Here is a 27,764-nt window from a genome sequence, read left to right as displayed (position 1 = left end):
CTACATTCGAATTCATCACACATGCCACGCAATTCTCTATTTTTGGCATGCGTATTAAATGACAAAATAGTGAAATAATACAGCCACAGAATGTGCCGCATTATGCATCATAGTTTGCCATCGCTTGCTGCATGTCAACCCCTCTGCACAACTTAGTACTCTCTTTCTGCATAATAATTACACTGGCCCTGACTGTAAGGAGCGACATGTACAGATATAGAGGCAACCAGTTTCATAATAACATCCTATTTTCACCCAGCAAAGCCACCAAACATCCCTTGCTCTTTTAGTTATTCCTGTTCAGTGACCTGATCCGGCCTGTCATGTAACTCCTTGTGCACACCACAACATCGGACAGTTTGCTAATCTGAGGAAAGTCTTCAAAACTCAGCGGTCAAAGTGCATTAAAAAAGTATGAGAACAGTGTTCTTGAGTGGAATGGGGTGGGGGACAGTGAATGTAGGCGTGGGGTCAAAGGCGTGGCTAAATAAATTAATTATTCTAGAACTATTCTGTTGGTCTTTCACTTTCAAATAGCTGCATATAAAATAATGCACACCTTAGCTGAAAATTATTCCAAGTTAGACTAATCAGTGGGAAACTACAATTTTACATCATGAAACCTCTGTTGGTTAACACGCTCTCTGCAGATGTCTGCGTGTGTAATCAGAGAGCCACATAATTAAATCCTGGTTGGTGCAGTGGTGAATAATGACTTGTGTATTTTAGTGCCAAGAGGTCCCAGCCTGTGACAGAAGTCACTGTGAATATGTAAGCCACTATTTTCAACTTAAATTACACACTGTATCAGATAGGCTGCCACAAAATCGGCGAAAAGATTTTTTTTAAGATTAAAAAGTGCTTCCAAAGTCTAGATTTTATTTAATACGTAGACTACACCTAGTGCAAACATATTTAATAGCTGTACATTAAAACACACACTCCACATCCCAGCTGGTGACACTCTTACAATACCTCTCAAAAAAAAATTATTGTCATCACAAAGCTTCAAGTGACTCAATCAATTTAAGTCAAAACTGGCTTCTAACAAGCCTTTACGTTTGCAGATTAACAAACTGAACAGATTTACATTTCATCCAGGCAGCAGGCACTTTGGCAAGAAGGCCTGTTTCTTGTTTAGCTGACTGTCCCTCTCTCTGCCTCAAAGCACAGGAGACTCCCTCCTCTCCACTTCAGCTGAGACATCTCAGCTGTCGCAATTAACCCTGGAGGGATGGTTGTCTTAACAAAAATCAGCAGGGGAACTATTTTGTCAAATAAAAAAAGCATGGGCATGTTGTGCCCCACAGATCCAGCCCACTTCGACCTCTTTGTAAGCTATAACTGTAGAGTGTGGACCTGGTATATTCTCTGCTCTCAGTGAAACTGATATCAGAGAACTATACTCACAGATGAGTGCAGCATAATGAAGTAAAACCTCATTGACGCAGCAATCACAAACTTTTTGGAGAACAGGTCAGAACTGTACCACCGTTGTATGTAGTGGTGTAGCAAGGCTGCTGTAGGCCTAGTGCAGAAAGAAAAAGCTTGGCAAAGCTAAAAGTTCTATTGGAGTTGCCAGCTAGCCTTTTGGCTTGCCAGTGCTTGTTTTGTCAGGATTTTTACAACACTTTATTGTTCAGGAACCTGCTGGGACTTCATCAATCTAAAAATAAAACAGCGACTAAGAGCAAACATATTGTTTGGTCTCAAAAAGCACAAATTTCCATGGTCCCAGGTACTGAGGGGAACTACTTGGCATGTGGATGTGATCCTTGTGAAAGGGCAGTATGCTGTGACTCTGAAAGAAGTTGGCCAATGGCTGAAGTGGGTTGACCCCACTGTCCCATGCTGTAAGCTGTAGTGGGTGGCAGAAAAATGTGAAAGACACCATAAAAGGCCAAAGGGTGTGGCGAGGATGTAGCCTAACGGCTAGAGTGGTCCATCTCGAAGTTGGGGAACTGGGTTCGAGTCTCAGCAGGGATGCTCAACACACCCTGTGATTCTGAGCAAATTACTTAATCTCCCTGTGCCTAACCGAATGAATGTGTCTGTCTGTAACACAACAGGTGCTCATGTAAAGCGCTTTGATAACTTCTGGTCACGTTTGCACCATATCCATCTCTCGAAAAAAAGGAAGAATGAAGAAGGCTAGAGGAATGCCTCTGTAAGAATGGTATAATTATAATTTTAGTGAAATCAAAACATCTCGATTAACGCAGACCTAAAAATTGGCAGCAATTCCCTGGTTTTGGTTAGATGGCAAAAGCAGTTTCAGAATGTTTTTTTATCTGACTCCAAGGAAACATACCATGGAAAGTCAAGTGTCGAATATAGGCTGGAGCAGCTGCATCCGACTGGAACATTGTCATTCTTTCCCCGAGGAACGAATGAGGTCAGAGAGGCTGGTGCCCTCGCGGGCATATTTTGTGTCCAGTCAAAACTTTCCCATGGAGCTCCTCCTGGGTAGCACTGTCAGATTTACTGCTTTCGGGAGTGCCATGGATTTATTTTTGTATCAGGAATCATTCAAATATTCACGTCATATTTAGATTTACCAGCTTGAAAATCAAAATCGCAGAGGTTCGAGAAGACAAAAGAAAAACATGTATTTGTAAGAGAGCCATAACTTTCAATTAAATACCCTTCTAACTAAAGCACGCTGGTTTTATAGAACAGTGATCCCACTGGCGAGTCTGTTCCAAATGCAAAAAAATAGAAGTTTGCCCTTTGGATTGAGAAATGTTGGCACAAGCCCGTGAACCTTTGGACCATTTTCTTAGACATGTAATGACTGAACACAACAGCATCTGGGGAGCAACTGTTTCTGCCTGTGTAATTAGCAAGGCTGCTGCAGCTGATGAGTTCCAAAGGCAGGAATCCTCGCGAGAACAGCCTAATATACCCTTGTGAGAGGCACTGACACACTTTCTTCCCCTTTAAACCTCTTTCAGACACTGAAGCAATAAGCTGTGACCTGAGGAGAGGTCGTTGCTTTTTCCCTCCAAGGAAGCGCAATAAGCCCATATTATCCAACCCTACAAATGACTCCATTTTATAGTCCTAAGTATTGGAACCTTTATTAATTGCTGTCTGATTTAATCTTAATCTGTGAAAAGTACGCTATAATTAAGATATTTATCCCCACAGGTTGGGCAAAAGTTTTTAACTTGCAGATACCATGTGTTATTGTATGTATGTTTTTATATTTTAACTGTACGCTTTTATGATTTTTTAAACCAAAATCGAATAAAGCTATACTGACTGACTGACTCCATCAGTGTGGGGGCAGTAGAGGGCAGACACCATACAAGGGGCTTTACGTTGTTGAACACCAAGAGAATATTCCTAAACATACGCCCGTGGGGCCAGAGGGCTCTTGTTTCCGTCGTGTACATTTCCAATGTTATGCTTAGTAATTTTTGTGTGTCAATCAAGTTACTTTGGTGGGATTCCCCTTTTGATTTGTGGACAGAGGAGGGGCGGGTGGTGGGGTGGGGGGGCTTTGTTGCTGGGTTTGGGGTGTTCTATGTGACCTGTATTGCTGACCAACTCCAAGCCACTACAGAGCCGGACTGTGTCTTTTGAGCTGGAGTTTGTACCGAAATGTCTGATGATGAGATTGAGGTCCTTCTTTCTTGTTTTCTCTGAATTTCAATAAAGAGATTTAAACCATAAAAGTAAAAGCACCAGCTAGGCTTGGATTTATTTGGTGTTTTTGTGTGCTTAGCGGAGTTGTGAGTTTCTAACCTACACCCCCTCCCTGAAGCAGCCTTTGGACTGCTCTGCCATGCTATCCTGAGTTTTAAGCCGGGTCTGGGGGCTTAGTGGATAATGCGCCCACTGTAGAAGTTTGACCTCGCGGTCACAGGTTCAAATCCCGCGGTGGGTCCACTCAGCCTTTCATCCTTCTGAGGTCGATAAAATGATTAGCACTCAGTTGGCCAACAATAAACATCTGTTATTCATCGCCAAGATGCTCTCGGAGGACATGCCCTTTACAAATAGCATTGTGGCCCCAGGACACCAGAGGTAAAAGTCTCCAGCTATATCCCCGTGACTCCCCTCGATGGCCCTGGGCTCTGACCGGAGAAGTCACCGCTCACGCACCTGAGCTGTAATGGAGGTGCACTGCTACTGCCCACTGTCCCAGACCAAACCAGTACTGCTACTGCTCATCTACTTCAGGTCCCATTGCTGTAGCACCATAAGCTCAAACAGCTGCACTGCTGAAAAAACAGCAGTAGTGACTCATGATGTGTGACGCAAGGATGGTACAAAAGGGGGTGGTGATGGACGGAGCATCTGAATCAATCAAACACTCACACCCAGTCAAAAGATCTGGGTTTAATCCATCACCGTTCTTTAGCCCACTCTGCCACCCCAGTTCAGACATGGCCATATGCAAATCAGTCTGACCCTGTGCCTCATGTGACGCAAGGATGGCACGGCCTGTACACTGAGGCATGTCATGCTGTGTGCTCCATGCATCTCCCATCAAAAGCCAGGCTTTTCCCAGAGCTGCACATTCTCCATCCCAGTGGGCAGTGATCCTCCTCGGTGGGGTTTGCCCGATGCTGGTTAATATATTCTATGTGTATGGTGTTGTTTGGCGCCTGCGTGTGTATCTTTTGTGCCCCGGCACATGTGTAGTATAGTGAACCTGCCTGGTAGTGAACCAGCTGCTCAAGTCAAGCTCACAGTACCATAAATGCACCCTCAATCAATCTATCAGTCTTCTTATCGAGCGCAGCTAGTCATCCATTAGGATCTCATGCAGGGCCGGACTGGCCTTAGCGGATACCAGGCGTTTCCCCGGTAGGCCGCTAGGGTGGGGGCCGATTTTGGGCCCCTGGGGGCCGTTTTTGTTACCGAGGGTCGGCAATATCGGCTCCCTGTAACAAAATCGTCCGAAAACGGCCCTAGCAAACTGCTCAGCTACACTCCCCTTCACCCCAGGGGGCGGCTGAGCAGTTTTCCTGCGCCGGTTTCTGTCCCAGTCTGGCACTGGTCTCAAGATGCTGGGGGGGGGGGAGAGAGATGCTGTAGTTTAGTCGAAGAGCCAGTTCAGTTGAAGAGCCAGGTCGAGAGGTCCACCCTGCTCGTGAAAGGTGCTTTGCTGTCCATGCACATTATGCATGCGCATTCTTAGGGAGTTGGAGTGCCTCTGAGGTTGGTGCACTGAGACCGATTAACCAGGGAGCCCATTTGGTAGAAACTGCTGAAAAGTTGTCCATGTGAGCCTGGAGTCAGAGTCTCGGAGCAGAGGATGTTGATTGAGCACCAATGTAGCAGAGGAGGTGGCAGAGACACTGTTCACTGGTGTAACTGGTGCTATGTGATAGTATCAAACGTAAATGTTTGTGTACATGATGTGGGGCGGTCAGTGATCTATAACGGAGAAGAATGGTGGGCTGGGTGAGTCTCCCAGCAGTCACTGGACAGCGGTTCTCGAAAGAAAATAAATGGACTGCGTGGTGAATCAATCCCCAAATCTTTGGGTAGCCTCATTATGGAATCATCAAGGCTCACAAGCAGGGGAAGAGAACTTCCTGGGGAAGAGAACTTCCTAGGGAAGAAAGATTGGTGCATATATGTTTCAAGAATAAGACTCTAAGGGGCACATGAATGAAGCCTTATTCCAGTTCGCAAACAGGCCGATTCTCAGAATCAGCCCCTTTGTGAATGCGAAAATGCCTTTTGGGATGTATCATCCCAAATGGCCCACGCACAATTGGGAATCGCACCATTTGCGATTCCCTATTCTGCGAACGCATTTAAGGAATTGCAAATTGCAATTCCTTAAATGCAATTCTGGAAGCACCCAAGTTGTGCAATTTTGCCTTTAGAAATTTCAAATTACTACCAATTTCAAGTTCGTGGTAATTTGCGATTTCTTTGAAAAATGCACTTTTTTGCATTTTTCAAAGTGCCATGTGGCACACATACATGGCCTTAGGGCATGTATGTGCGCCACATGTGCACACATGCTTATTTCAGGGGTGCAACAGGGTGTCCTTTTGACACCCTTGCACCCTTGAAATTGCATTCACAATTTGCAAGTATCTAATGGGTACTCACAAATTGCGAATGTCTTCCCATTCATTCCTATAGGCCTCTAGGCCCATAGGAATGAATGGGAAGGTATTCCTTAATTGCAAATAGCAATTTGTAATTCGCATTTAAATTGCCTTTTGCGAGTCCTTAATAGCGAAGTGCTAAAATTCGCTATTAAAGACTCGCAAAATGCTTTCTTGATACATATGCCCTTAAAGCACTTAAGATGAAAAACTAAAACTCCTTAAAAACTGACAGCAGTCTCACACTTCTCACAGACTTGTAGTCACAGGCTACTGCAAGCACACTCACACGGATCACAGAGTATTGTCTAGTCATACACTACCAGAAGCTTACATCCCTCAGATACTAGCAGCCTGTTGCTAACCCTCAGCACTGCTACACCCACCGGAGAGGCAGACACAATATCTTTCCTTGCACAGACTAGTAATCACATACTACTGACAGCACTTGCACACCTCACAGTAAAGCATCTCTACTGGCAGCACCCTCAAAGCTGTCACACATTAGTAGTGTCACACTACTGACAACACTCGCACCGCTCACATGCTAGCAGTCTCACACCGCTCATAACACTCTCACATCCCTCCATGACTAGGAGCCGCACACTAATGAAGCTTGTTTCCTTCCCAGTATAAGAATTGGCTTGGTAGTTTGGTTTGCCCTGTTCCCATCATGCACTGGGACAGGAACAGACTAATTTGCATGTAGCCAGGTTCTGAGCTGGGGTGGTGCAGTGAGCTAAAAAACGGTGATGGATCAAGCCCTGATCTTTGGACTGGGTAAGAGTGGTCTGCTTAATTCAGACACTCTGTTCATCACCACCCCCTTTTCTGAATCGTTTTTGGCCACTATAGGTGTGGCAGGGTATACTCAGACATGAGTCCCTTGCTCACTGCACCATCAGGATTCAAGCAAGCCGGGCCGACGACGGCTGAAATGCCAGACACCGGTCCCCGGAAGCTTGTTTCCTTCCCAGTATAAGAATTGGCTTGGAAGTTTGGTTTGCCCTGTTCCCATCATGCACTGGGACAGGAACAGACTAATTTGCATGTAGCCAGGTTCTGAGCTGGGATGGTGCAGTGAGCTAAAAAACGGTGATGGATCAAGCCCTGATCTTTGGACTGGGTAAGAGTGGTCTGCTTAATTCAGACACTCTGTTCATCACCACTCCCTTTTCTGAATCATTTTTGGCCACTATAGGTGTGGCAGGGTATACTCAGACATGAGTCCCTTGCTCACTGCACTATCAGGATTCAAGCAAGCCGGGCCGACGACGGCTGAAATGCCAGAAACCGGTCCCCTGAAGCTTGTTTCCTTCCCAGTATAAGAATTGGCTTGGTAGTTTGGTTTTTCCTGTTCCCATCATGCACTGGGACAGGAACAGACTAATTTGCATGTAGCCAGGTTCTGAGCTGGGATGGTGCAGTGAGCTAAAAAACGGTGATGGGTCAAGCCCTGATCTTTGGACTGGGTAAGAGTGGTCTGCTTAATTCAGGCACTCTGTTCATCACCACCTCCTTTTCTGAATCGTTTTTGGCCACTATAGGTGTGGCAGGGTATACTCAGACATGAGTCCCTTGCTCACTGCACCATCAGGATTCAAGCAAGCCGGGCCGACGACGGCTGAAATGCCAGAAACCGGTCCCCGGAAGCTTGTTTCCTTCCCAGTATAAGAATTGGCTTGGTAGTTTGGTTTGCCCTGTTCCCATCATGCACTGGAACAGGAACAGACTAATTTGCATGTAGCCAGGTTCTGAGCTGGGATGGTGCAGTGAGCTAAAAAACGGTGATGGATCAAGCCCTGATCTTGGACTGGGTAAGAGTGGTCTGCTTAATTCAGACACTCTGTTCATCACCACCCCCTTTTCTGAATCGCACACTAATGGAAGCACTCTCACAAACTAGCACTAAAACCAATAGATCTGGAGGATAATTGAATCACTGCTATCTGTACCAGAAATCAAAACTCCCACACCATACAGGGCGATATCTCTCTTTAAATATCTGTGTGTCATGTGCTGCACTGGTCTGAGAGATCCATGTGAGCTGCTCACAAGAGAAATTATTAACAGGGTAATGTTAGGAATCCCGTATAAATATCATGAACAGCCTATAGCTGAACCACGATTAGCCATATTACACACATTTTGCACTAATACATATATTTGTATGAAACTAATTTACATTATTTTGCTGATTTTGTAATATTGAATTGAATTGTGCTAACAAATATTGCAAAAGAAGCAAAGCGGGAGAGGGTTGATGGAAGGCAAATGTAAAACGACAGTGGTTCGTAATGCAGCGTGCTCCATTTGAGCATCCCTATCTCCGCTGCAAACATGATAAATTATGCGCAACTGTGATTTCGACTGAGTGGTGCTTGAAAAGACGCTCTCTTCCCGCCTGCGCTGATGCGCACACTTTTACCACCAGAAGCACTGCTACGGCAAGAACTTTTTAACTACACTCGAAAGACAAAGAGAATATGCAAAGAGAAACTACGGACCTTTCCGATTCAAAGATGGCCGCCAATCATGCGCAGGAAAGGAAATCCTTCTCTAAAACACGCCACCAGATACCAATTCGCTAGAGAAACTTCCAGAAATCACAGTGATTATTTCGTAACCGTTATCACAATAGTCGCGGCAGAGCAAGCGAACCAGGTGGCGTGCAACAAGAGGGTAATCGCTAGTGTGCGTCTAAGAAAGCTCAAGGGCATTCTATGTCAACTCAAAAAGTGCTCTGTAAAATGAGAATGGTTCATAAGGCAACAAGTTGCATTATAGCATTCCTACCTCCGCTACACACTTGATAAATGATATGCAAATAGTGATTTGGACTGACTGGAGCTTGAAAGACGCTCTCTTCCCGCCTGCGCTTATGCACATGCTTTTACAACCAGAAGCACTGCTACAGCGACTACTTTTTAAACTACACTTGAAAGACATGGACAAAGAGAAAATACAAACAGAAACTACGGACCTTTCTCATTCCAAGATCGCAGCCGAACATGCGCAGGAAAGATTGTATGAGGTTTTTAGATATACGAAAGGAGTTTTTATGTCCGATTTTTTAAAAATATAAAATTATGAATAGGATGCAAGCTGTTAACCTTTTGGTGGAAATGGGGAATTTAGATATAGCCTGTGCCCTGGGGAAATATATGAATAAAGTTAAGGTGTTCCTCAAGTGCACAGAGTAAGAACTAAGAATGCTTCTCCCTAGTATCACACAAAGGTGGAACTATCAAGGGATTACAGTATTACTTGCTGCATGTGAACGATCCGAAGTATACATATGAATTAAGTGATTTTAATAATTTAGAATATTACAATGCTCCGATTAAAAAAAGGAAGTTGAACTATATGTATATTGATGTGTAACAACTTTTATGATACCGCTGTGTTATGGTTTACGTGTTTTATCAGGATAAGAGGTAAATTGTACTTTTATGGTTGTAACAAACCAAATAAAGTTTTGTTTGACTGACTGACTGATTGCTTTGGAATACTTTACCTTCCTTCCAGTTTTAATCAGGGACCACCGAGATGCCCTAGCATTACTGACACAGGGTTACTCTTGCAAGCAAAAGCTGACAATACCTCAGGAAGGATTTGAGCCTAAAGCTTTTCCCCTGGAGCCTCGTTTGTGAAAAAAAAGTAAAAGCGCAGGGCTCTTGCATCTGCCAGGGCACTCCAGGCAACAGTAATTATCTCCCTCTTTATAGCTTGGATCATGCAATCTTGGGGAGGTCGAGGAGCAGTTTCAAAATACACTCTTCCAGGCTCTCCCAAGGGACTCGCATATTCATTGCTTACACCTCAGCCCAATAAAGAGCCTGAGGAATAAGTTTTCCCTGGATCACCTTACTTAGTGGCTCAAAAGTTTAACTGCCAAATCTATGGGAAAACCTTTTCGGGGCCTTCACTTCGGCTGTAGTGACAAGTTTCCGATAGGCCATATGTTTATCCTAGCACAGATCATCTGCAAAAGCCATACCTCGATTTTTATATTCTCTGACCTGCTCCAGCCGTACATTCCCTGGAAACTCGATAAAGATCCTTTTCTTTTTTGCAAAGAACAATGTCTTTGTTCTATCAACATTAATAGTAAATTAATTTTCAAGACAGTAAGAGGTCAGAGCATTAAGTTTTCTTTGGAGCCCACTAGGCGTAATATACATCACTACAAGTTCATTCACATACAAGAGGCAGCTAGTATGCCTACTCCCAATCTTCGGTGAAAAGCTATGAGTATCACTCAACATCTGGGGAAGGTCTCCGCAATGAACAGAGTGAATAGGAAGGGGGCTAATATGTACCCCTGGTGTAGGCAATTCTGTACTGGGATTTTCCTGGACAAACTACTTAACCAATCTAGGTCAACTTGAACCCAGTTATCACTGTGTAGTCTTGTAAGCAGACCTTACAGAGCCCCATAGATATTTTCCTTAGTCTACTTTGTCGAAAGCCAATGAAGCCGCAGCACATGCCACCTGCCAGCTCCATTGACCTCCATATGACTCACCACTGGGAGAAACAGTGGCCCATTACAGAATACTTTGATCTAAAAACACCTTGCTAAACGGGGGTTATCCCAGAGTCGAAAGCCCAAGCCGCTAAATGCTTCAACAGAGTTTTAGCAAACAATTTAACAGTAATATCTAACAGGTCAATCAAGTGATAATTAGCAGGCTGATCCAAGTCGCCTTTTTTGTGAATGGGCTTCACTATGGTTCCTTTCCAAGAATCCAGAAGACAATCTGAATATGTTACCCACTTGAACACATTCAAAGTTAGACCCCACTTCTTAGGATTGTTCTTAAAAATCACAGATGGCAAACCATCGGAGCCCCCTGCCCTGGAGGCCTTAATATTGCTGACTATTTCAGACAGAATTACTGGTGTCTAAGTGTTTGTGATCACCTCCACATCAGCTTGAGGACAGTACGCGATCGCTACCCAGTTCTCAAGATCTGCGCCACTATAAAGTGAGCAAATAAAAGTGTACCAGTCTTCCTCACTGATCTGTGCCTCAAGAGAAGATGGTGATGAGAGGGTTACCGATTCACCAGCCTACAAAACTTCCTACTACATTTGTCCACAATGGCCAAACAAAGAGCACTAAAGGACAGGCTCTGTACACCCCACACGACCTTTCATAAGAGATTCAAAGATACAAACCCATTCAAAGAAGCCTGCATTATTCATGCAACTACAGCATCAGTGAGCTCATAAGACCTTTTTTTCTAAAGTTCAAACTATCCTGACCCCCTCGACCTTTCCAGCCAACCAACCAATGGTTTCTGTCTCCCTGCCCCAAGGTCACGAGTGAGAAAGGAAGGGGGCGGGGGCTGAATTGCGAATTTCATACACATTAAATTGCATCAAAAACCTAGACATCCACTCTCGTAGCTTCTCTATCTCCCATCTTTGTTCCCTTTTTGTGCACTCGCGCACTCTACTCTCACTAATCTGGGATGAAATAAATTAAACGTAATTCATAAGAAATAGCATGGAGCAGAAAACATTCACACAAAACCTCTGTTGGTGCTCTTAATATGTCGAGTCCCCCCCATACCCCCCCCCCCTCTGCCCACAAATGATTTCGTAGTATAAAGACTGCAGCAGCTGCTCTCGCAAAAGCAATGTCTCCAGAGAGGCGTCCTGTTAATAGGGAAGCATTAGCGGCATTAAGAGTCACCGGGGAATCCGGTAATGGAACAATCCCCTCAGTGGCAGAGCCTCCGGCGCTGCGTGATAACGTCATCTATTGTGCGCGGCCCGCGTGCCTAAAGAATATCTTGTCGCATTAGAGCAGTCGGATTATTACTGGTAGATTGAGCCAGCGGGACCACAAACCTCGAGTCAAAGCTGATAGTTAAGTGCATGGCACAAGTCTTATAAAAATAAGTATTCATATTACCTCATGACGTAGCGCTATAAAATAAATAAAATAGTGCTATTTAAATTATTTGTGTAAATACTGGGACAGACTAACCCATCTGACAGTCTTACAGTGTCAGCATTTATATACAGGGACAGAACAAAGGCAAAGCCTCTCTTAAGTACCTGTGAAGAGAAGGCAAGCTGTGTGCCTTTGTTTCCCTCTGTGGCATTTACATTTCAATGTAAGGTTCCAGGTAACCCCAGTCAGCATATACAAACAAAAGGAGGCCGGATGGACCCTTAACGGCCCAGCTGGAGGTAAAAAAATGCTCCCTCGCTACCTGCACTTTGCTGCTGGGAATGGAAAGCAGGCAACCTGCAGATGCTGCTGAACATGTCCCAGTGTCTGAAAATGACACTGAGACAAATTCAGCATATTTCTGTGGTGCTCAACTTTTTGGCATGGGGGCCGCCATCCACCCTGTGAAAAGAGTGGGGGGACGCTGTGTACCTGCGTGTACTCCCGACTCGAGCGCTGGGTAAGCATTAAATAGCGCTGGTGACCCATTCCAGGCTATGCCCAATGCATTAAATACCACCTATATCTCCTATAACAGGTATCTGCATGTGTATCCTACGAGTGATGGCACCCGCTGTTTTCTGAATGACTAGCTGCCAGCAGTAGACTTGTTTGTGAAAAAAAATACTATTAGACTATGATAATCACACACCACACCTGGAAGTCCAGGTACTATATGTCAACACTGAGCCCAGAAAAAGGACATCTAGGCCCTCGTTTGTGTCCTGGCATACTGCAATAGTCTAGAGAGACTAGTATTGCATCGTAGCATTTCCACAGTATTTACTACCCCATGTGTGTTGCTAAAGGGCTTACCGCAGGAATAGCACCCTATATCGTGTGGGGTGTGTGGCTGGAAGGGTGTTATCTTTGCTTTTAGCCCATGAGGTAGAAAATTCTATTTGTCTATTTTTTATTTACAGAGTTTTTTATAGCGCGAACTTGACCCGAATCGGGTATCAGAGCGCTTTACATAGCACCAGTTGCGTTACATGAGGACACATTCATTCTTTTTTTTTTGTTAGGCAAAGGGAGAATAGGTGATTTGCCCAGAATCACAGGATGTTCAGCGTCATTGCCGAGACTCTAACCCGGTTCCCCAGATTCAAGCGCCCTAGCCGTTAGGCCAACTCCTCTCCCCCATCTCATGTGTGATTAAGTCTTCCACCATTTTCTCCCTGGAAGCTACAATGGATGTAGTGTAGTGGGGACATACACAGACTTTTCTACCCCATCATAGAGGTAGAGAAAAAAAGTTGCAACAGGCATACAGAGGGACTGATGGAACTTATGGGTGTCCACGATGATGATGTACGATAAGACACTATGGGAGAATAAGCAAGTCGCGGACGGTGACTTAGCGGAAATGGAGGGTCGAAGAGCGAGCCAGAACTGTTGCACTGCCTTAAAGCTTAGGGGTTTAAAGGGGTGTCAATCAGAGGTTTCATGAGTAGAAACTAGCTAGAGCCAAGACAGGGGCCTGCCCTGACTGTGATAGTCAAAACATGAGGTGAGTTTTCTAAAATATTGCTGAGTCAATGCTTTCTCACTTTCTTTCATTCTCCCTGCATCTCCCTATCTGCATTGGCTTGCTCTTTCTCCATCCATCTCTCTTCTCATCCTCTATTTCTCCGTCTGTTGCCCTTTCTCTTTTACGTTCCAATGTTTCTTTCTGACTCCAGTTTCTGGCTATCTTTATTCCCTCAATTTCACCCTCCTCCATCTCTCGCTCTATCTCTTTGTCTACCTCTCTCTTTCACTTCCTTCGCATCTCATTCACAATGCCCAACTACCCTTCCCTTATCCTCTGCCTTTCTCCACTTCTTTCTTAGTTTCTTCAGTCTTTCTTTGTTGGTTTATCAATTCTTTATTGGTTTTGATTGCACATAGCAGATCCGCATTTTAACAAGCAATGGTCATGTCAAATTTTTCAAAATGTGCAAATGAAACTATAAAGTCCATTAAAAAGTACACGCATCACAACAAAACAGATATGATGTTGTCTACAGTAAGATACTCATCATAGCACTTGATCATCGTTAGGAAGTAGTAGTTATGTTTAGTTCTCGTGCTCATGTATTCACAGTATGCATTCTTCATCGTACCCCATAGATCTTCCTATTACTTAGTCTTTTCTGATCTCACTTTCTATCTCCCTCCTGTACACCTGGTTATCAGCCCTCTTGAACCAAGTTTTTCTTTCATGCCTCTCCCCTCTCTGTACACTGCCAATCTCCAAGCCCAAGTAGGTGCAGAAGAGAGTGGGCCAGTCAGTGTTATGAGCTCTGTGTATTTTCATTGTGGAAATTCAAATAGCCAACAGGGCTGACCACTCCTGCCCCCATGGAGGCTTGGGAATGATGCGATAGTGCACAGAGAAGGCAGAGTAAACATAAGCTAGGAAGTAGCAGTTCGGTTTCCTTTGGCGTGGGACTTCAGGCTGAACTCGCGCTGAACCAGAGCCAGGCACCTGGCTCTAGCCTTCATTGGTTCGCTCACTTCTACGGCCCTGTTTGCAAGTTAGTTAGTACATTCCGGCCCATGTGTAAACCCTTGTTTAAGCTTGGGTTGACACATCCATCGTTGTGATTGGTCTGAACGCTGTGGATCGGCGCTCAGATGGAGCCTGGGGGCATGTGTATGTACCCCACCAGGCTGTGTAATGAGGCCTGGTTGGGAACATGTAAAGTGCGCATGACTGTTTGGCCAGGCTAAGGCGGCCGTCCAAGCAGTCATGCCCACTTTAAGTGTGCAAACCACTACTACACCAGTACCTCCAGTCTAGCCCCACCCTAACCCACCCCAAACCTGTGAATATTATAATGATTATAACTACGTTGTTATCATTTTATTTTTCCTGCTCAAAGAGCAGTGGGATGATGCTCCACTGCCTTAGAGGAGGAGCCGCCCTGCTGGCGGTAGCGGGCATCAGATGTTTTCCCGGGAGGATGCAAGGGTGGGGGCTGGTTTTGCAGAGTGGAGGGCGTTTTTTTGTTACTGGGGCCGGTTTTGCAGCAGTGCTGCAACATCGGCCCCTAGTACCAAAATCAACAGTGCTTCACACTTGCAAACCCCACCCCCCCGGGGCTGGTCCTACAAAATTGTCTGAGCTCTTTTGGGTTCCCAGTCCGGCCCAGCCTCAAAGATCACTCAAGCTCCTGGAACGAGCGCCCTATCTCTGAGGGTATTGGCTTGTCTCTAACTCCGTCCACTCCAAAATAGTCTGGCCTACCATGTGTAAGCTTTGCATTGGGCCCTGCTGCATCAGTGGTATTTACAAACACAATACCATATTACATAGCCGAAGACTATGCAGATAGTATGTACACATTTATTTTTGTTGCAGTGAGGCAGTGGAACTTTTGCCAAATGACTTCATTGGTCCAAAAAGAAAAAGGTCTCTGTTACTGGAAAATTCCAACAAGTCCCTTATTCTCCACACTACTAAACACGCCTCCCGCAGGCTCTACTGGGCAGGGAAGATGGGAGACCAAAAGAGGATATATATTTATATTTTCCATGATTCAAAACCTACCTCGCACAATGGCGCTGCTATTTCTGGATGGGTGTGGGAGGAATGCAAAAATACAATGTCTTATTATCAAGCTTTGATTTGCAGCTATGTTTTGGAGTACTTTGTGTTGAATGTCCTCCCTATTTTCCACTCAACCTTCTGGACTAGTCACAATAAGCACATGCAGAGAATGCGATGGCAGAAAAGACCAGGCCTGGCCAAGCCAGCCTACATATTCCAATTTCTTGATTTTAAGGCAACGTATATGTGAACTTATAGCGCCACCAATAATATTTCGCTAATATTAAAAACTTTGCTACTCCTGAAAAAATTTTATTTTCACAAAACTCCGCCAGCTGCAGAATTTTCTACAAAAAAACTGAAAAAAACAAAGACATTTGTGTGTTATTTTTTCCATAAATTCTTCCCTAAAATTAGAATGAAGGTTATTTCTCCTTCTAAATCTAAGGTTTATCTTAGTTTTACCTCACTATTTTTTTTTTATCTTTGTGAAGAAAAGCTTTGGTTACAACATTTATTCATTGATGATATACAACTTTGAACATCCCGAACCTAGATGGTTTGTATTTTACTTTGATAACTTGATCTTACAAAAGGAGTTCCATATGATTAATGTCAATACTAAGCGCTCTAAACTTGCTAATTAATAAAGAGGCTGAAGATACAGGTGGACAACTGCCAGTTCGGGCTGGACTGTTCCCATAGGGCACAGGGTCAAGAATTATTTGAATATGGCTGGGTTCAAACTGGAATGGCATGGTGAGCAAAAAAACCGATGGATTTAGGCCCAGATCTCTGTACTGGGGTGAATGTATATTCCTTAGTTGAAGAGTGAATCTTGAAACTGGAGAGCCGTATGTGCTATCCATCAATTGGCAGTGCATCCTACATTCTGTCGAGCCACTGGGAGAAACATCATACAGTAGGATAGCGAATGCAGTTTTAGCTGCAATCACCTGTCACTGAATCCTTTAGTTGAGCCAGGGATGGGTTGCGAACATAGGCCGTACAAGAGGCCCCTGCCTGTATTTTCCTTTGCATTGTTCCAGAAAGGGTTCGCGAGCCAGAAAGGAAGTGCCTCCTTTGGTCTCTTAGGCATATCACCAAGCACAACATCCCTGCGACAAGATAAATCCTGGAGCTACAAACCAGCCCCATAGCGCGTAGCTCCTAACAGTTACTTCTGCTGTTCTCTTCGGAAGCTGCCTTTGTCCCCGCCAACCTTTGGCAGTTTTTCTCACTCAATGTTTTGACAAGTTCTAAAAGCTAACAGAAACTATACAGAATATAGGCAGCTTTGCCATTACCTTATCTTTACTGTTATTTGTTCTTGCTATATTATTTCCTGATGGCAGTGTCAGTAACATCTGCTTCAGTTTCTGGCCATACCAGCCATAAATACCTTTTAACATTGTCCTTGTTTGATCCAATAGTTTCCTGCATTTTATGGGAAAAGAAATGTCACATGTCTATGTTGCCAACAGAGGAATGAACGGCTTTAGGTCTGTTTCTCTAGCAATTCCCAAATAACCAAATTTTGTGTTTTAAAGCACATTATGTTATGTTTCTGTGAAAGAAGAAAATCTACACAAACTTGCTAGTCACCAACCTTTAGTAGCAAATATAACCACTGAGTACTTCTGGCCTAGTCCTTTGTTGTACCATTACTTAAAGGGGCCTTCCGGTGAACAATGTTTACAATGTATCTCAAAACCCAAGCGGACATCATCAAGCAAAGCAACAGATTAAAGTGATACTTCTTAGGGGTTGTTAGTGATGCAATACTGGGTAAAGAGAACTTCCTATACACTGGATGACCCCTTCAATGGCTATATATACTTCATTACTAATGTTAATGTATGGGAGATCCATCTGAGTCGAGAGTGAATATGTATAGCAATATAAGGAAACGTACAGGTTCAAACCCCTTTTGTACAACACCTTTGACCCCCTTCCCTCTGTTATTGTGTTGAACATGCTTTAAAAAATAAAAATCTCAATATCCATTATAAAAGACAAATAACTTTTCAGTAGAATGCAACAGAATACAGTAGTTTTGGGGTTCAAAGTAAAGTGTGATCCATGGAAGGTATATAGATGCATAAAGGGAGGTAGTATATGTAGATTAAAGATGCATTACATAAACTCCAACGTTCAAGTGTTGTTGTACTTTAAATTAATTTTATTTATTTATATATTTTTTGTAATTTAATAGTGAAGCAATTGTAGATAAATAGTTATGATAAAAGCTTTACTTATTTATGCAGTCACATATACATGTTAAAAACGTAGAGTAACTATCAGTAATATGTACATTTGTTAAAAAGAACTAATGAATATCTATATATATTTTTTTAAACATAACTATTCTAGATGTTTATACAAAGCAATACACATATATAGGCACATATCTGTAGTACAAATCAATGCTTATATATAGAGGGATATGCTGTATATTTCTGTTTGCGTGTGGTGCTTATGTGGGTCAAGAGCCAACTCTTTAGTAGTTTTCTGATGATAAGGTGGTTATCTGTGGATTTTATGTTGGGGGCTAAAGAGTTCCATAGTTTGGCTTCTTGAACAAAGAAGGATGTGCCACACATGGTTTTTTTCTTGTATCTTGGGATTTTGAGGCGAGGTGCCACTCTAGAGCAGAGGTTCATTTGTTGAGGGTGTTTGGTGATTTTATTCCTGATGAAGAGCGGTCCTGTTCCATGTATCGTTTTGTGGGAGATACAAAGCAGCTTGAATGTGGATCTTCTGGCAACTTGTAACCAATGCAGGGGTTTCAAGGCAGGGGCGATGTGGTCTTGCAGTATTATATGTAAGAGTAGTCTGGCAGCTGAGTTCTGAATCCGTTGTAGTCTTTTCATGGTCGTTAAAGGTGATCCGTGGTTGAGGTTATTGGTGTAATCGAGTTTGGACAGAACAAGGGAGATGGTAGCATGTACCTTTTGTGGAAATCCAAAATGGGGGAAGTTTTGTCGCAGAGTTTCTATAGTAACAATGCTTGATCTTGCTAGTTTGTCCACTTGGACATTCATTGATAGCTTGGAGTCCCTGGTCATTCTGAGGTTTTTTACTTTCTTCAATACTTTAGGCCATGTTCCCAGATCATCAGGCCACGTGGCGAGTGGGTCACAATGTTTCCAATCACCACATGTGAGTATTTCCGTTTTGGAAGCATTCAAATTTGAGACTACTCCAAGTCATCCATTGATCCACGGTTCTGAGACAACTGAAAATTGGTGAGATTCCAATGTCTTTGGAGCATTCCAGTTGAAGGAGTACTTGCATGTCATCTGCATAGTTACAGCACATGAGGTGAAACTGATTGATCAGTGCCGGTAATAACTTAATGTAGTTGTTCAAAAACATGGGCGAGATGATAGAGCCTTGAGGGACCCCAGCATTTGTGAAGGTTGGTTTGGACGAAAAAGGTGGGGCATGAATAACATTAGTTTTGTTGCGGAGGTAGGATGCCATCCAGTCTTGAGCAGTCCTCTCTATACCGGCTTCGTAGAGTCTTTGTATCAGAGTGTCATGGTCAACTATGGCAAAGCGAGCTGAGAGGTCCTAGAAAACTATGTTCTTCAGGTCATTCCAGATGGCAAGGGCAGCGGATTCTGTGCCTCTTCCTGGATGGAATCCTGTTTGGAAGTCAGAAAGGATGGCATTATCTTCAATGAATTGTGACATCTGGGTGAACGCTGCTCTTTCTATCAGTTTGCCCAGGAAAGGTCCATTTGTAATCGGTCTGTAGGTGTCATGGTTCAGTGTGGCCAAGTTTGTTTTCTTCAGTAATGGGTGTATGTATGACTTTCTGAGTTCTTCTCAAAATATTCCAGTAGTTAGGGAGTTGTTGATGATTCGTCTTGCTGGAGTGGCAGCAGATGTTTTTAGAAGAAATGTCTTGAAGGTTTGAGTTGGACACTGTCAGTAGGTCTACTGGCAGGCCTGCTTGCTTTACCAGGTCCATAAATTCATTGTGTGAAATGTGTTGGAAGGAACGGAGAGGCTGGTTTACGTACAAGCCCAATGTGTCTGCTTTGGCCATGTAATGAATTGCCAGTTTGTCTGTAAAATCTTGAGTAACGGGATGAGCTCCTTCTAGTCAATCTGGTTTATGAAATTCATTGAGAATTTTATAGAATTCTTTATTTGCACATTTAGCAGTTTGAATTCTGTCTGAATAGTATCTTTTCTTTGCTTTTTTGATAGCTGACTTGTATAATTTATTAATTTTCTGTAGGTAAAGTTTGTCTTGTTTGGTGTTTATTTTGAGCCAGGCACGTTGCAGCTTTCTGATTTGTTGTTTTATCTCTGTATTTCTCCAAGGTGCTTGTTTTCTTTTGTTCTGTAGTGTGGTTTTTAGAGGTATCAGGATATCAAAAGCTTCCTGTAGCCACTCATATAGTTTTTGAACAGAATGTATTGTTTCTAGATGTTAGTTGTGTTTCTAGGTGTTCCAAATTGAGTTTGTTCCACGGTCGATAGGTGGATGCAAGGAAGGTGGTTGCAGGTGCGTCGCTTACTATTTTATGTTGGAAAGCAAACAAACAGTGCTCTGACCATGTAACTGAAGTTATTGTTTGAAAGGTAACTAGTTCTGTGTTAGCAAAAATGACATCTAGGATGTGTCCAGCGATGTGCGTGGGTGTGTGGACGATCAGATGCAGGTTCAGTGCATCTAGGCCAGCGATGATTGTTTTCGGATGGGGCATATTGGGTTTGTCAAACCAAAAGTTGAGGTCACCCAGAACGCATAGGTTGCAGTGTAGTGTTATCAGGTTGGAAACTGTGTTTAGAAGTGTGTCTCTGAATGTTGCATTGCTTAGTGGAGGTCTGTAAAGAAGCAGGAAGTTACAGTAGGAATACGGTGTAGGAGTGCATCTGGTGAAAAGGGCCTCACAATTTTTTATGGATATGTCGTCTCACTCACTCACTCACATTAAATGGGAGAGAACCAGCACTTCTCAGGACTGCGGAAATACGTTTAATGGAAGAGTGCCAGCACTTCTCAGGAGCAAACAGGTAAGGTGGCTAGTGAGGGCCAGCACTTATGTGTCTCAATTCAAAGCACTGCCTGTTTTTTTGGATGGAAGAATGTCTAGTTGAAATCTGTCTGAAGTGGTATAAGACATTGGGCGTGATGCAGGGGTCCAACACATCGTCCACTCGTCTGACACGAGTGGCATCATGGGAAACCCTTCCACTGCCGGGGTGTTTGTCAGTCTTAAAGAGGTATGCAAGTAGGAATCATTTATGTGTAGTATGGAGGGGCAACACCAGGCTACTTTAAGACAGGGTTTTAAAGTGCAATTAACTACAGAACATGTTTGATCCATTAGTACTTGGAAAAGCAGAACTGCCCACAAAGGCCACAGCATTCTATTTCAAGCACAAAAGCATTTAAAGCTGCACATAGGTACAGGGTAAGTTGCAGGCTTGGACAAAATTGCGATTTTTTTCTGCTAAACATATGTCATTTTCACCAATGTTTATTTTACTAAATTTACTTACCCGATAGCTAGCATGAAAACCGAATGCGCGAACAAACCTGGCACGTAACTATCATGCGAGATGCCGGCAGTAGACGAGTTTGAGGAGAAGGTCCCTATGGTGACCTTTTACGGTTTGATTGAGATCTTTTCTGCTCAAATCATTGTCTCGTAGGCGAAAATTATGTGGAATTTTGTCAGGTGCGGCTTCTCCGTAATGGCGGAAGAGCGTTGCCCCACTGCCCAGAGTTAGCAGATGATTAATAAAATGATAATAGAACAATGTTATTATCCTTTTATTTATCGCTGTCCTGAGCTGCGCAATAGGTATAGGGCGGGGCAGGGCAAGGCAGGGAGGAAGAGTAGTAGTGTGCACTTATAAGTGCACATGTCTATTTGGCCAGCCGTTTTAGGCCTGCCAAGCAGACATGCGCACTTATGTTTCTATAACCCACCTGCGTTAAACAGCTGGGTTGGAGAAACAGAACAGACTCCAAGACACTGTCTGAGTGGCAAATGAGGTCGCTCAGACCAATCCAGGTGCTGCTCTCAGATGAGAGCAGCGTTTGGATTGGGTGGGGAGCCTGTGCTTTGAGGCACACCCACTTCCGAGGAGCAACGAGGCGGCCGGCAGCCGGAGCGGAGCGGCAGGTAAGATTTTTTTATATTTGTATTTTATTACCCAACCCACCCTATCCCCCATCTCACTCCCACCCCACCAACCTACCACTTTACATAAGTGGTGAGCGCTACTGAATTTTGTAAAGGTGAAATGATAGTAAGTTTCCTGAAATTCACAAAAAGCAAAATACGCACGATTTCACCAGTTCACTAAACATTTCAACTGCGCCTAGTAAGTAATTATTGTAAGAGTCCATGTACATTTTTTTTTTACACTTCAAGTAATATTCACACCATCAATTATGGGAAGAGCGATTTTTAATGATCTGAAGTATGTGACCCTTTAAGAAGTAAAATGCCTCTTGCAAAAATAGGGCGGATTCCTGCTTGAATTTGTGCCGAAAGCTTTATGTGACAAAGCTTTGTAGTCTCTAGGTTCAATCCTACCATAGAATGGACAATTCGTTTCCAGTAAAACCAAATTCCCATTTGTTTCCAAAAAACAATGGCGAATTACTGATGTGCAGTTTCAAATAGAAATGTATGCAAACAGAAAAAAATCTGAATATATAAAAGTATTGGTTTGTGCACACAGGACATGAGCGGAAGTGTACATTCGGTGACAGCTTCTTCTGAGCCAACAACCCGGGAGTCACATGTATCTTTCATCACCCTACTTGGCTAGAGTACATTTTGTTCAATAACAATGGGGCCTATTCACAAAGGCATTTTGGAGTACGTAAATAAGAACAGCTAGAGTGTTCTTTTACACACTCTTACTTCTTGCTTTTGTGAATTATTCCTAAAAGATCTAAAATGGGAATATTCAGATAATATTCATTCAAAAGTGTTACAAATAGGAAGATCTGTGACTCATTTGTTCTCTTTCTAATAGGGAATTGGATGATTTGGGCCAGATTCACAGAGGCATGTAAGAGTATGTAAATATATACTTCTGTAGTACTACTTCCTGTGTTCATAAATGGTTTTGTGGATCAGCCCAGATATGTGGCCATTTACCAGCTACCTCAGCCAGGCCTTTGTCGAATGGACAATATCCGGAGATACCTGGTGCAAAGTATGTCGGGAAGAGAAGCATGGCCAACAACTTTGTTTGAGCTTTTGGCATTGTAAATGGCAATGCCTTTTATTTACGTGTTGGTTTTTAAAACATAAATAAAAGGCAATGTCATTTACAATGCCAATAGCTTAAACTCTCGCAAATGCGAGACCTATTGCATTGCAAATGCTTGTTTTCAAATGTGGAGGGAGGCACATCTCCCTTCATGTTACTAAAATGGTCTCCTCAAGGTACAGATATCCTAGAAGGTCTTTCCACCAGCAAACAGTAATGGCAAGATGTTGAGAAACTATGTAAAAAGATTGCACCTTAAGATAATAACTTTCATCCAGTGTTGTTTATTAACCAGGGGCTTACAACTGTGACGTTAGCTAAACCAGAAGCAATGTTAATCCATCAAAAACTGGAATACACAAACTTCCAAATATATCACAATTATCATCCTCAATTAACAATTAATGTCTCACACAGTAGACACTCTACTACAGACCTTCACAATACAAACACAAGCCATAACATCACACATCTTATTGGCATCTGAACCTACACCTAACCCTTCTAAATGATAGACACCTACCACAACTCCAGACATGTACACATACGCACAAACCACCTTCTCTCTTGCAGTTCCATCCAGAGTTCCAGGGGGCTTCCGCCGTTCCCAGAAGTCATATCAACTAGATACAGTTAAGATCTTTTCAAAGAATGATGGATTTCACAGTTCCATGGTCACCATGTCGGCCATTACCCAGTTAAATAGAATTGTTTCTTTCTGAGTGGTAGACCTTGCATACACAAGTACCTGACGATGCTTCTTTCCCTATTAGTAAATAGCGACCCATTCCCTTCTGGAAACTTTCTTTATGGGGTTGGCGCATCCTACGAAGGAGCGTTTTGTAACCACCTTCACTCAGCACCAGTTACGTACTAGCTTCTCCTCACTTAATGCTAGGACGCGCCCACATTCCAGAAGATGTAGGAATTGTCAACCAAACATACACTACTTCCAGACTAACCAGCACTAGACACAACAGTTCTGAAGAGGTTGTCTCTGGAGCATTGTAATAGAACACATAACAAGTCATACGCATACGTCACAAAATGGAGCTACAGCAATTGGCCATAATGGCAACCCTAGCTTCAATGTGCCACTGATAGCAATTCCAAGCAAATGCCATTAAAACACATAACAGCAACCTACCACAAGAGAGAAAAACATCCAAACAGCAATCATGGCTTCCAACTGCCTTTCTGTGCCGTCAAACGTTGAGAAATGTTGCTGCGGCGGTTGAACTGTAACGACCACACAGGTTCCCTACTCCCTGGAGTTACTCCGCTTACGGTTAGGACTTGTAATAAGAGGTGGCAGCACGGGATCCCCAGAATTCACTCAATAACCAGTTTCTGCAGGTCCAACGACTTTCAAGACTAAACTTCAGAGTGGCCACCGCGATACGGCACGCTGAGCGAGCTACGCAGGTACTCACATGCCTGGCAGACAACACGGAAGGAAAACAAAACAGGTTTCTCCTCTGAGAACCCAGTGAGGTGCCTCAAGGGCAAAGAAAAAACACACCCACTATGTTTTGTACATGTCCCTGGTCAGCAGACTAAATAATGAATAAGTTAATCATAAACAGACCCACTACTGGACGTAAGTCTTACTGTGCTCTTGATAACATTTTAGAAAGGGGCACTATTTAACTTAAGATAACTATGAGAAAATATTTTATATACAGGTCTCATTTGGGGAAAATGTACATTGATTAGCTATAGGTTCGTAAATCTTTAATTTTGAACGAAATTCAGTGTAACTAATACTTATGACAAACTTGGAGTCTGTTTCAAGGTGCTGTAATGGACTCTGTAACTATTAACCCCATTCTTTCCAGAACTTTCTTTCTGTTGTATACGTTGCTCGTGAGCAGTGGAGGAATACATAATTAACAAACCATTCATGCCATAGTGGGCTGCACTGAAGGATACCATAAGAGCGTGTACATTAAAAGTCAGCATAGCGTGCACTGAGTAGCCAGTAGGAATGACTCAACTATATGCTGGAAGATCTTTAAAGAGAGACTCGAATCAGTTTCTAACTAAGCATCTTTTCTATTTTAATAAATGGATAGTCTGAACATATGTTTTTTGCACCATGAGACTTCCCAGAGGACCTTTTTTTGAAGATTTGGTAGCCTTGGGAGGTGAAACATACATTTGAAGCTTGCTGTGATTTTCAACTAATTACCACCACACTTTTTCACTTTCCACTCTTTCCTTCAGGACGCTGCAGTTGCTCTCAACAAGCAATGTGTCTTACCCGGATCCCAAAACTAAATCACCAGTCAAAGTATTTCCTGCTAAGAAGCCTACCAATAAGGGTTTTATTCTTTGTGTGTAATCTGTTCAAAATCTATCTAGTGTCTAGTGCTTCCACACTAAATAGGTGCCCGAACAGCACCTTGCAATAGCAAATCCTGAATGTTACCACCCATAAAAATGTGCAACGGTATGTCAGCTCAACATCATGGCGGTGCCTCCTCCTCCACATGTACAGACCGGTCTCCTCATTCTTTAGCACCACTTAACTGCTTGCATCCACCTCCAGTAATCCCTTAGAACTTGTAATAAATGGAGGAAAATGGACACTTAGCCAGATTATCCTTCTATTTTCCCAAAACACCTTAACACTCTAGCCACCAGGTAAATAGCACCTTTTTTCCAACAACTTATACAAAAAATTGATTTTCTCTAATAAATGTCAGACTTGATGTGAAATGATCCAGATCTTCGTGCCTTGGTTTGGATTATGTGTTTACACAGCTTCTCCTCACTAGGTCCCCTCTTATCAATCATGTGTCTGCTTTATGTATCAGTTCTTTATCGTATGGCTACGGGCCCGACCCGCATCATCACTTCTTTCAACCTCATGCAATGCTCCTTTTCCATCCACCCAGCCTAAATATCTCCTCTTGCAATTAGGAGGCCTGCATGCTTTACATTTGTCACATTGATTTTAGCTAGGATAAACACGAAACCAAGATTTACAGGAATCTGAACAGCATGGAGACAAACATGGTAGATACCACATTGACGCCACCGTCTCGTCTTGGGCATCCTCATCCCTCTTAAGTGGTTTTTCAACCGTCATGGAAATCACTTGCAACTTACGAACAATAAGAACAACTCGTCCAACACCGGCTTTGAACCCTACATGACCGAAAACCTTCAATGTACGAAACCTCTTGTTTGACTAGTCACAATCACCAGTCTCGTTCCCTCCTCTCCAATCAAAAGCACACATTGGACAGATCCAGTCCAGAGCAACACCCTCAATGAAATCGAGTGGTCCCACCAGAGATACATTTCGCCCAGATAGCTCAAGGAGACACAGGCTTCCATCACTCCGTAAACACCGACACGATGTACATCAAAACATAACCGGGAGTCGTTGAACGATAAAGGTTATGGTATACAAAGTAAGATGAAAAGTTCTCCATCAACATGATCAATAAAAAATGATTCAAAATGTATTGCCACTGAGTGATTAAATTGGCGAACGGAATGACAAAGAAAGCTTTCTGTTTCATGATTCCCTCAGAGGTACTGTGGATGTTTTCATGCTTTTTCCCCCTTCTGACAGAGGAGTTGATCAAGGCATTTCCCCGAAGAGAACATGAGTATAGAGTGACATTAAGGGGCAGGAAGAGTAAACTAAAGAAAGAGGTGTGGGAGATTCTGCAGACAGCCAGTGCCCTGAGGGATAGTATGTTTGGAAGGTGGTGATCCACCCATTCATTAACGCTGAGAAGGTAGCAGACCAGGTTGGGACAGTGCCAGCTCAGGTCTGAGTGAATCATTTTTCAATATATGACTGTGATTATACTTAGCCCCTTATTCAGAGAGATCAAGAGGTAGACAGATCAATGATACAATGGGAAGAAGTGAGAAATGGTCTGGAAAGTCTAGATAAAGTGTAAGGCAAATCAGGGAAGCAGGTGAATCAATGTTATTGGATATAAAAAAGGGGAAGGACAGGAGGAAATGTTTAATGACTGTGACTCAGAGGGAAGAAGTTCAGCTGGAGATTCTGTCATGTTTTAGTAAATGTGAATCATTGGTTTAAGTGGCTTAAAAAAAATTAAGTTTTCAGTGGTTCATTTAAAAAAAAAAAATAAGAGCTAGGGCTCTCGTTAGGAGGCAGATTGCAGCAGCCCATTTCTCCTGTTAACGCCGCCTAAAACAGAACCAACTACTAACCATGAAAGTGGATATGGGTGTGGCGTAATGGCCAGAGCCGCCAACTTCGGCGCTGGGTAACCAGGTTAACGTCTTGGCGTGGACTCAACATGCTGTGATTCTGGGCAAATCATTTAATCTCCCCGTGCCTACCAAAATTGAATGTGTTTTAAACTGGTGCTCATAAAAAGTGCGGTGTTGATGATTGAGTGTTGGTGCTGAGCACCAGAATCCACTAGCTCAAATAAAGCACTGAAAGTTTTCAGTCTTTTGTAAAAAGTCGAGATTGAGACTGCCGACAATTCACCAGGAGCAAGTTCCACATCAATGTGGCTGCTCTTTGAGTGTTTAATTTCCTGAATACAAGTGTAACATTGCGTATGCTTTTTAATTTAAACTAATTGACAAATCTTCTGAGTGTGGATCTCAACTATCCTGGTTTGTTGGGAAGCAGTGTTTCCTTTGTGTTACAAGCCTGTTTGGATTTTATTCTGGCCTAGTGGGGAAGCAGGTACAGGTTTCTGAGGACTGCGGCTACGTGCTCGCACGTCTAGGTGTCTAATACAAATCTGCAGCCAAGTATATAACAGCTTTAAATGGGACCAAGAGATGGGTAGGCAGACCAGCTAGGGTGGAATTGCCATAGTCCACTTTAGAGGAGACCAGCTATTGCACCTCCTGGCAAATGTCATTTTGGTGGAGAAATGGTATAAGCTTTTTGACGACTAACAGACGCTACATG

The 27,764-nt window shown here is 43.2% G+C and overlaps 1 protein-coding gene across 3 annotated transcripts in view; it reads right to left on the bottom strand.

The window, feature by feature from the left end:
* LOC147659019 (A-kinase anchor protein 2-like) overlaps positions 1–27,764 on the bottom strand; it is a 265,438-nt gene that overhangs the window by 107,238 nt on the left and 130,436 nt on the right. Inside the window, exon 1 of one of the 3 annotated variants that reach the window (XM_086952034.1) lies at positions 23,988–24,194. The exons of the other annotated variants lie outside the window; for them this stretch is intronic. Coding sequence (XP_086808160.1) covers positions 23,988–24,020 — 33 coding nt within the window. The 5' untranslated portion in view covers positions 24,021–24,194. Of the gene's footprint in view, positions 1–23,987; positions 24,195–27,764 lie in introns of those variants that run through there. 3 annotated transcript variants of the gene reach the window in all.

Source organism: Lissotriton vulgaris, unplaced genomic scaffold (assembly GCF_964263255.1).
Source record: "Lissotriton vulgaris unplaced genomic scaffold, aLisVul1.2 SCAFFOLD_1549, whole genome shotgun sequence".
Taxonomy (NCBI): Eukaryota; Metazoa; Chordata; class Amphibia; order Caudata; family Salamandridae; genus Lissotriton; species Lissotriton vulgaris.
The sequence above is the reverse complement of the archived record's forward strand: the minus strand, read 5'-3'. Positions and strand labels throughout refer to the sequence as shown.